Source organism: Centruroides sculpturatus, unplaced genomic scaffold, assembly GCF_000671375.1.
Source record: "Centruroides sculpturatus isolate CEXI.00-Female unplaced genomic scaffold, Cexi_2.0 scaffold226, whole genome shotgun sequence".
Taxonomy (NCBI): Eukaryota; Metazoa; Arthropoda; class Arachnida; order Scorpiones; family Buthidae; genus Centruroides; species Centruroides sculpturatus.
In genome coordinates this window covers 115,076-126,295 of record NW_019384525.1, presented here as the reverse complement: position 1 = coordinate 126,295, position 11,220 = coordinate 115,076, and the positions used below count along the sequence as shown (strand labels likewise).

The window sequence follows — 11,220 nt, the reverse complement described above, 5'->3', positions numbered from 1 at the left end:
AAAGCCAATCAAATATTATATTAAATTTATTACAAAATTTAATCGAATACAATATACTGACCCGGTAGTTTTTACCATAGCTTACAGCCACCGCCAACGGGAAGGTCGGGTTCCCTTTCGCCGCACGCTCGATAAATGGATCGAGCGGAACGTAACGCTTAGATAACGAAAGCCGAATTATTGCGCGTGCGCATGCGAGTCCTAACTTAAGCGCTTCGCCACTCCCGTCCAGCGCGCTAAAGATCTACTCTAACGCGCCACCACCGGAAGGAATAAGAACGTGCGACTAAATATCCAGATGGCGCAAGGCGCCGATTGGTCAGCCGAATGACGTCAACCTACGAAAATCGGTAATGTCGAGTGACTAGCCTAAACTTCGTATTGTTGTTGTTGTTGTTGCGAGAGCGGACAGACATTATATAATAGTTATAGACATTTCATCTAAAACTCGATAAAAGGCGCTTATAATTTCACTAGCTCTCGTGTGTATTAACATTAATTGAAAATTTTGCAGTAATTTTAACATAAAATTGCGCGATATGAAAGATTTTAATGCCGAGACATCAACAAGTAACTTTTATCTGTTTTTGTATTTTTGTAAGCTTTTTTGTACATTTACTATAATAATAAAATAGTCAAAAACAACAAATGTAAATTGCAAATTAAGTTTTAACATTAGACAATACTGTATTTTTAACCTTACAGAAACTCGTATTTAATGTTTTATATATATACTAGCTTATCCGTCGCGCATTGCTGCCATCTCAGAAGAAAGGAAATTCAAGCAAACTCATTATGATTAAATTCAATTTACATTTTATCGTTTTTATTGAAACTTATTATTATTATTATCCATTTTCATGGGGAAAACATTTCAAAGTGTCGTTTCAGTTCTATTTATTTATTGGAGTGCTCGTGGATACACGATATTTTTCGTTTTTCTTTCTGGTGCGTACACGAATATATCGGAAGGTTTTCCGACGCGTGAGCCGGCCACATACAGTTGTTTATGCGAGAAGCACGGGTTCTTTAAATTTAGCCCACACACACGCTGCGATTGTCAGAAGCGCGACATTCCCCATTTTTATATATATTTTTAAATCCTTTATCATTTTAATTATTTAATTGCTCCTTCCTTTCTTCCTTGGCGCGTTGTGAAATTTCTGATAGTCGGATAATAAACCGTTTTATTGTAATTTGTCTTTTTAAATTATTTCGAGTCGATATTAAAATTTGGAAAAGGAAACATACCTAGATCGGTAAAACACGCGAATTTCCTCCTACAACTTCGATCGTTGTTCGGAGTACAGTTAAATTAAGGTTTTAACGAAGTTCGAGCGAATACATAATTAGCAAAAAAGAACGTTGAAATAAAGTGATTAAACAAAAATTATTACAAATATCGTAAATAGCAAATGCATATATAGAGATATTTTTTGAAGGGGGAAAATGGTCTTCGCAATTTGAAATCGATTGAACACACAGTGCCCGAATGCTCTTGTAAACGCGCGCCATCTATCGTAGGGTAAATGCCATAAACCTTCGCGGGAGTGTATTAAAAAAAACTTCCCAAAGCTTCGTGGCAATCGTACTATGCCAGAAACCTGCGCGGGAGTATATTAAACAACTTTCCAAATTTTCATGGCAATCGGATAAACGGTGTTGTAATGCATGAAGGACATAAGACAGACACACAGACACACAGACAGACATACATTCATTTTTATATATATAGATTACAACAGAATATGCTAAGTAAAAATGCAGATTACTTAACAATTTAATATATATTTTCACCTAAACATAATTCATACTTTTTAATGCATAATTGTTAAAACATTTTAAATAAGTTATTTTTTACAGATTTTCTAATCCATAGGTTTGCTTTTCGAATCAAATCCTGCGAAAACTTAAATATAGACACCGGATATATATTTTTCTACGCAACCGGGTATACAGTACATACGAGACATCTAGAAATAGTTATTCATTAGTACGGTAGTATTATCTTAACAAAAAATAAAAAGGATTAAAAAAAGAAGTTTACTACGAAAACATTACAGTACAAATGTAACGTTACTTTTTCCCAACACATATCGATAAACAATTTCCACCACGAAATGTATGGACATTCTTATTTAAAACATATATAACTATTATATTCAAAGGAATTTAAATGTTTATTGATTGTTAAATCATTTATACCAGAATTCTATACTTTTAATTCGAAAAATGGTCGTACAAATTTGATTAAACATATTTACAGATATTGTATATCTATTATGGAACTGGATACATGAAATTTCTGTAAATTTAAAAAGTGTTGTTTCTTAACACAGATTTTGAACCGACATTCAAAAGCGCAGAGTCTATCGACAGAAAAAACTATCGATTCTAACTAAAACATTAAAAAAAATCATGATAAGAGTAATCTATGGAGAATATTCTTTATTCAAAATTGTTCGACAACTTTTACATTTAAAGTTTATAATTTGTTAAAATTTCCCTTTCGCAGGTATACAAAACTTAGTTAATTTTATTGTTTCGTCTAACTGTATTAAATGCGTGTGACAAATTCTGACTTATCTTAATTATAAATTTCGTCCTTTCTCGAAGTTTTTACGAATAATATCTGTAACAAAGTATAAATTTTCTGTTATTTATTATCCGCGCACGTAAATTTAAAACACTAATCGCGTCATTAAAATGATCTATTGTATATGATTTGGTTCGGAGGTGCATAAAAATCAAGTATTAAGTTAAATGTTCAAAAAAAAAAATCGGCTGTATTTTCACTTTATACTCATTACTCCATATTACGACAACTTAAAAAAAGATCTATTTCGTCACCATTCGTTCCGACGACCACAAAATATAATCTATACTTCGGTGGGTCGACGTCATTCGGCTGACCAATCGGCGCTTTGTGCCATCTGGATATTTACTCGCACGTGAATAAGGATGGGTGCGGGAAAGCCGTTGGCCGGAAACTGCGTCGTGTCGGGCTAATGCCGGCACTCCATTCAGCGCCGCGGAACGGCTGCCCCGCCTGCCTACACGTTTTGCGCCAAATGGAAGGCGATTTCCAACGAATTATGGGAAATTTTTAAATGGCGGCGAAACTTTCGACTTAAAATAAAGTTTCGTACTTTTCCATTTAATTTTGTACTTAATTTCTTTTAAGTTAATATTCGCTGGTTTTTTTTGTTTTGCACCTTTTCGAAATTTCCTAAGGACGACGGGTAAAAATACGATGCGGCGTACGCCCGACCATTTTGCGCCTGCCGATTGGCAGCCGCAAAATGGCCGGCGTACAGTACGTTGTCCCCATGGTCGAGGTACCGGAAGGTGATTTTATCGCACCCGAGACAAAATCCCGCTAACTTAGAAACGGAGAGCCGGCAACGGCTTGGCTTACATCGGCGCGTGCCATACCGCGCGCTTTGGCCACTCGAACCCCGCCACAGACGCCGCGTTGCTTTTCGCCTTAAACTACTACTTCCGGGGCGCGCCCTTCCGCCGGAATATTGGCCGGGTTAAAATCGCGTGTGGCGCCATCTGTCGCGAGATTTTATTTGAAAAATAACTTTTACATTATTAATTATANAACACTATGACACTAGCTGAATGTTAAAATTGTGTATTGTCATCTTTTACGAGATGTTATTAAAATGTAACTTTTACATTATTAATTATAATAAGAAGGCAAATGAGGTTTAATTTCGAAGATAAAAATGGTTTTTAAAAAATATTGTAAATGACTATAAAGAACTAAATTGGTTTATTATAGCATGTTTTATAAAAGATTAAAATCCGTTAATATTGAGAGTACATTATTAATTATAATAAAAATTTTCGAAACAAATACGTTTATTTTTCGGTAAACTAAAAATATGAATGTTTTTACTCCTACAAAAGTCGGAATCTTTTCGAGATACGGTCCGGTCCCACTCCGTTAATATCTCCCGATTTTTCTGGCAATTTCTAGAAACGTTTCTCCTCGTACGCGTTTCTAAATTTCACACGTTTTCGGCAAAAGGCACGAGTTACTAAGTTTCAAAATAGGTGAAGAAAAAAGTACCTCCCCGCTTATTGTACACTAACATCCGTACATACAGAAAAATTTTCCTACTTTTTTTCATTTCTCGACGTTTCCAGGTCCCCGGGTCAAAAATGTAAAAATTCTGGGGAGTAATTTTGTAATACAGTTAATAAAATGGAAGAGAGCGGAAGGCCGAGTAAAGACAATACTTTTTGTAACATAAGTATTCCATAATAAACGTTGCGAATTAGTGTTAAATAATAATATCGTAGTTTTATGTATTTCTGATGTTTCGAGTGTCTTAATTAAATAATACATTTTGTTGTTTGTCAGATGAAATTAAACGGATCGCGGGTCTAATCAGTTTATCGCAATCTCCACACTGACAGATTTGCAATCGTAGATAAAAAAGTCGACGAGTAAATATTCGTTAACTTTCTTTCTTTATTAACTTAATTCCCCATTCTTAGTTATGTCTTTATTAATAGAAATAGGCCACTTATTTCCACTGGCGGCCGAGCGACCAGTTATTTCAACTTTTGTCAAATAATTTATTTCGCTGATAAAATTAATCGAATTCTTCGGTATCGGTCGAACGAAGAGTGGGTGGGGATATTTTTCGTATTACGTAACCGGACGAGATAAATCGATCGGCGATGATCTCGGGGTAGTCGGGCCCGCAAATGGCGCTTTACGCCCATTTCGACTTTTCTACTCACATAGTAACGTAATCAAAACCGAGTAACTATATGTAATATAGAGGAGAAGGTGGTATTATGGAACCACCCCATTTCGAACTGATAATAAAGGCAAACTGTAGCGGAATGTGGCTGAACTGAACTAGGCAGACATCCATGCAGCTATACACGTTAAGTTAATCCTTTGAGGCTGCCTGACCTTGAGGAACTTCAGAATTTCCTATCGCCCACAAACGAAAAAAACCTCTCAGCAGAGGGTGGGGCAGCTTGCCCCGGGCGCCACTGGCAGAGGGGAGCCAAATGGTTTCCAAGAAAAACAAAATTTGTTTCTGGAGGGGGAGGGGCGCCAATATAGTGTCGCGGCCCGGGTGCCAGTTACGTTGGCTACGCCATTGTGTTTATTATTACGCCACTGATGTTTATTGGCAACAAATTCTATTAAAACTGGCGGGGAAAAAGTATGCATAGAAGTCTATGGTGTAAATAGTAGTAGTAGTGGTTTGGGTAGCACCGATCACAAAATTAATTTTTCAAGAGAAATCTTGGGCTATAGATTATGTTAATTAAAAAGCATCAATTATCAGCGAAAGACAATGGCGAGTCGATTTTACTACCAAAAAAATTCATGGATTAAATTTTATAAACAAATATATATTAATAATTCTCAAATTGTAAACATTATTATCGCAAATTAATTTTATAATTTAATAATTAAAAAGAATTTATTAAACTTTGTCTTATTTTAAGTCATGTTTTAATTCACTTGGCTATTAAAACAATAAATTTTTTAAAATGTAAAAGAAAATGATATAGAGTACAAAGATGTTTTATGAAACTGAAGAAATGAATTGAGAAGTTTTCTAAATATTAAAATTATTTATAATTTTAATTTACTCGAGAAATTTTTGATCCGAAAATAATTTATAACCTGAAAAATTAATTTATTAGGTTATAAATAATAAAAGTTAATAAGGTTATAGAAAATAACCTTAGAAAGAAATAGAAAATAATTCTTCCAAACATTGACGAGTCTCACACACGTTTAGGTCGGCCTGCGCAATCTGACACTGCGCCAGGAAAATCAAATGGTTTTTCTATTCTACTCCGGTGGTCGGTACAGTTGGCCAAAACTGTTAAATTTTCCCCCATAAACTACCAAGAATTATAAAGGTCAGGCATGCATGATTACTCCTTTGAGGATTAACCCATCGTGTATAGCCGCCTATATAGCGAGGGGAAAACTCGTTTCGCTTCAGTTAAACGGTTGTCGGCATTTAATCAGCAAATTTGTGTTTTTCAAAATTCGCAAGTTTTGAATGCTAAGCGAATTTAATTATTTTTAAAATATAATTCGTATAGTTGTAGGTTCATAGTCTTATCAGTAAAAAATTAATAAAAGCACTGAATAAATAATAAAAAAATTACAGCTTGTAGAGAAAATAAGGAGAAACTATCTGTCTTTTTCCTTCCTAACAATAAGAAATAGTTTTTATTCCAATGAAACCGTGTTGTTTATTTTACTTTGCTTTTCATAGACACAATAAAGTGACACTTTTCAAACACTAGGCAAATAGACTAGAATAAAAGATGAATAATCTGCATAGTGTTTGAAAAGTGTCACTACATTGTGTCTATGGAAAGCAAAATAATAAAAAATACTTTTTATAAACAACACGTGGGGATATTGTTGAGAGGTAATAATAATAACAACGGTAACACACCCCGCCATCAAAAGTCCATAGCATAATCACTAATCACACATAATGTTATCCCCACTACCATTGACCGACTGCGCAACATTTATTGATCCGTTGCATTGTACAATCGGCAGCATAAGTTTCTATTTCTATTTTTGCATTTTAAAATGTATAATAAAGTTTGTGATTGTTGCAAGGAACATTTTTTAGCTAATAATTTTTTAATAGACTATTAATTTGTGATACACAATATATTATTTTTTCTGTACCCCTAAACAACCTATCGCGTACCCGGGTTGGTAATCGCTATTTTAGATGATGCTTGGAAACTCGTTCCGCGATATCATAAAAGTCATAGTCGAATAATCTGAATCGCTTTCCAGTGAATTGAAAACTTTTTCTGAGAAATGCCGATGCTAAAATTCCCGAATCAGATGATACACAACTCCCTTTTAATCTGTCATTCGGCATTGTTTCGTGACAATTGTCCAATTAGTTTACTTTCTCCACACTGCCTCGAACAGTACGTTATCGAAAGACTTTGCTATTGGGAAGAAGTAAAGTAAATTAAGTCGTTTCGCATTTCCAAAATTGTCAATAACGACCATTATCTCTTGCGTTCGCTTCCGTTGCCTTCAATATCACAAATATTGAATACTAGCTTACCTGTCACGCATTGCTGCCATCTCAGAAGAAAGGAAATTCAAGCAAACTCGTTACGATAAAATTCAATTTACATTTTATTATTTTTATTGAAACTTATTATTATTATTCATTTTCATGGGGAAAACATTTCAAAGTGTTGTTTCAATTTTATTTATTTATTGGAGTGCTCGTGGATACACGATATTTTTTGTTTTTCCCTCTGGCGTGTACACGAATAAATCGGAAGGTTTTTCGACGCGTGAGCCGGCCACATACAGTTGTTTATGCGAGAAGCACGGGTTCTTTAAATTTAGCCCACACACTCGCCGCGATTGTCAGAAGCGCGACATTCCCCATTTTTATATATATTTTTAAATCCTTTATAATTTTAATTATTTAATTGCTCCTTCCTTTCTTCCTTGGCACGTTGTGAAATATCTGATAGTTGGATAATAAACCGTTTTATTGTAATTTGTCTTTTTAAATTATTTCGAGTCGATATTAAAATTTGGAAAAGGAAACATACCTAGATCGGTAAAATAGGCGAATTTCTTTCTACAACTTCGGTTGTTGTTCGGAGTACAGTTAAGGTTTTAACGAAGCTCGAGCGAATACATAATTAGCAAAAAAAGTTGAAATAAAGTGATTAAACAAAAATTATTATAAATATCGTAAATAACAGTTTACAAATGCATATATAGAGATATTTTTTGAAGGGGGGAAATGGTCTTCGCAATTTGAAATCGATAGAACACTATGCGCGAATGCTCGTGTAAACGCTCGCCATCTATCGTAGGATAAATGTACTTCGCGGGAGTTTATTAAAAAATTAAAAAAACTTTCCAAAGTTTTATTGCAATCGTGCTATGCCACAAACCTTCGCCGGAGTATATTAAACAACTTTCCAAAGTTTCACGGCAGTCGGATAAACGGTGTGGTAATGCATGAAGGACAGATAAACACACACACACACACATTCATTTTTATATACAGTATATAGATTAACTAATTATTGCGGTAACAAATACTGGCCGAAAATGTCCGAAGGCGGCCCGCGGGCTTATAAAACTTCGGGGGCCATTGGCCGCGCGACGGGCCCGCTGCACCTGCCCGGCCGAGGTGGAGCCGCCTGGACGGCCCGTCACGCACAGTGCGTTCCTCGGTCTCGCGTGCCTGAAGTACCAGTTCCGAAGTGGTTCTGGCGGAGCAACCCGGAGGGCCGGTGCGGAGAGAAGTGGACCGGGATTCGAGTCCCGGCTCGGGTAAGAGGTGCAATAATAGATATTTGTATTTACAGGCAACAGATGGCGACTTCGGACGACTGCAGGCGGGAGACTCGGGCCGCGTGCGAGGGGGAGACGGCGGCGGCGGCGGCGTGGACGGGAGGGGGAGGCGCGTGCTGGGGGCTAAGAAAGGGGAGCGCGCGCTTTTTTTCAAAACTGAGATGTGGAAAAAGCGAAAAAAAATTTTCGGCCACGTGACGCCGTCCCTTTTGAGCGCGGAGTCGCGTGACCGTAAATGACGTAGGCTCGTCTTTGGAGGCCTATATCTCGCCAAGGGTCGCCCTTACGGGCATGGTTCGCGTCCATTTGTCCTAGAATCTTGCCATAATTTTAACCCCAAACAAATTTTTTCCCTTTTCGATAAAAATGCACGTATTTATTTCGTAATTTTTAATACTCGTTTTTCGTATTTTACTGTTTATTTTCACAGAAATTTCTTATTTCTGTCGTTACGTTCTTACGTCGAAACGAACTAAGGAATGGCGGTATCGAAAGCCCGGTAAAGGGGGCGCGCTAAAAGAAGTTGCCTATCGGTGACGTTTGTTGGTCGGGTCGAGTTGGCAACGTTGCCGAAGTAAACATGGCGTAATTAAGCGATCGAGGGAACGTGTAAACGAAAACACGTGCTTAGTAATCGCTGTTACGATGATAAACAAAGCGGACTGTAATTATAACTCGATGGATAACAAACCCGCCTCTAATTCGCAAAAGAGTAACTGTGGAGAGGTAATTTTATACAGAAAGTTATTCTTTCGGATTTTCAACGATTAATTTGTTTATAAATGTAAATATTATTTTGTAGGATTATATGTACTACGAAGAAAATGGCGTTTCTCCTCTACACAAATATGCGTTGAATGGAGACAAAACAAATTTGAGAAAATTATTGGATTCTGTCGAATCCATCGATTTGGAAGTAAAGGATAAATTTGGCAAAACGCCTTTGATATTCAGCGTAATTGGTAATCACGTGGAATGTGCCATTATTCTACTTAAGTCCGGCGCTAGAGTGGATAACAGTGACAAATGTGGACAGACTGCGTTACACTGGGCGGCACATAAAGTATGCCTTTGACTTTTAGTCGTGTCGGTTGTTAAGTTTTTGTAGACCGTTAATTATTTACGTACCGATGCGCGTGAGTGATCGACGGTCTTCGTCCCGTCGGTTCTCGTCGCGTCGAATATGCCGGAGCTTTCGAAATCGTAAAGAAGTTGCCGGACCTCGTTACGCGGCGCGGAGTGCTCCGCGGCGGAGACTCCGTCGGGGTCTGGCGGACCTCGGTGCGGCTTACGGTTCGGTTTCTCGTCCGCGTTACTTTTGTTTTTGCGTACGGCGTGCACGGATGGAAAACCGACCGGTCGTGGCGTCCGGGAACGCGCGAAGTGAAAAATTTAAATCTTCTAAATCTGTTTGTTTCAAATTTCCGGGTGGAACTCGGTGGCTGACGGAAATTTCCTACCCTTCGTCCGCGTCGGCCGGACTCGTTACGGTCGCTGCGGGAGAGACCCGTTCTTTGCCCGGTGGTCGCAAAATTTCGTTAGGGTCGACGTGTCGAAGTGGCGTGTTAACTAATCGATCGGTTACAAAGAAGGAAATCAATTTTATAATCTTTATAAAATTGATTTCCTTTTTTATTTTATAATATAATGTCAAAGTGTTTATAATATTAGAAGCATTATTTGTTAATACGTTGGTTAAAATGAAAGTTTTTTGGAAAGAGTTAAAGATTATTTGATTTAAATGTACTGTAACATTCGTATCAAATATTTATTGTCTGAATTTATCCTTTAAAATGCTTTGAAATTAGAAATGGAATATAATTTATAATAAACTTAAAAATTATTGCATTATTTTTGAAATTTTATGTATTTAAAGAAGACTATATATTATTATTGATTATTAATTAATGTGGAATTTTTTAAAAACTAATACATTATCCATTTATATAAATACTTTGCTTTTAACGTTTAGCTGAATTATTCGCTACGCCTTTAATGATGGGCAAAATTTAAAGAACATTGGTGTTTTCGACCCGAATAGAGGGCCTTTCTCGTTCGACCGGGTCGAAAATGTTAGCGTTCCTTAAACTTCGCATGTCGTGAAAGGTATACGTATTGGTGTTAATTCGGCTGACTAACTAAAATAGCTGGTTCATTTTTATTGTTTAGCATTTATATTATTTTTATTACGGTACTTAAAATAAAATATAAAAATAAAAAATTGTATATATTGTTATGTATGGAAAGTTATGTATGTTATGACTATTGTATTATGTATTGGTTTTTGCACGTACAGATTTGGATTTTGTTTGTTTGGTATTTTCCTTTTTTGTTCCATGTACAAAGGGTATTTGTACCTTGTACTAAAATAAATAAATATATATATTAATAGATAAATTTATTAATGTTTAATTAATGTTTGGTGATTTTCTTTTTGTTCTAACGTTACAATATGAATCTATGAGCACCGAATTTTTGGATCTGTGGAGGACTTATCGCACACCGTTGACGTTATTGGAGTAATCGCACGGAAGTGGGCAGACTCGGGTTTATTATGATAGTGGATTAATATTTTCAAAATTTCTCTTGTTTCAGACGTTTTTTCTTTTGAATCTTAAACATGGTTATCTATATATATATATAAATGGACATGTGTGTCCCTATATTTCACTTTTCAGCCAAAACTACACATCGCACATGAATGGTGTTTGTATGTGGTAGTAGCCCCGAGTCTCCATTCGTGCACTATGGTGGTTGCGTCTCGATAGCTATAAGGGTGCGGGAGATATGGGCTTGAAAGTGGTTGAAAGTGGAAGATTTTCTATTTCGATTTTAAAAATTTTCGAATTTGAATT

The 11,220-nt window shown here is 36.3% G+C and overlaps 1 protein-coding gene across 3 annotated transcripts in view; it reads left to right on the top strand.

Moving 5' to 3' along the window:
* The first annotated feature begins 8,666 nt into the window (after positions 1 to 8,666).
* LOC111622847 (inversin-like) overlaps positions 8,667 to 11,220 on the top strand; it is an 88,719-nt gene continuing 86,165 nt past the window's right edge. For 2 of the 3 annotated variants that reach the window (XR_002756349.1, XM_023365269.1), the window contains exons 1-2: positions 8,668 to 9,091; positions 9,168 to 9,428. Coding sequence is in view for 2 of the 3 variants with exons in the window: in XM_023365269.1 (XP_023221037.1) it covers positions 9,011 to 9,091; positions 9,168 to 9,428 (342 nt within the window). In the remaining variant the exon portion in view is untranslated. Of the gene's footprint in view, positions 9,092 to 9,167; positions 9,429 to 11,220 lie in introns of all 3 variants that reach the window. The other variant, XM_023365270.1, reaches the window with a different exon arrangement.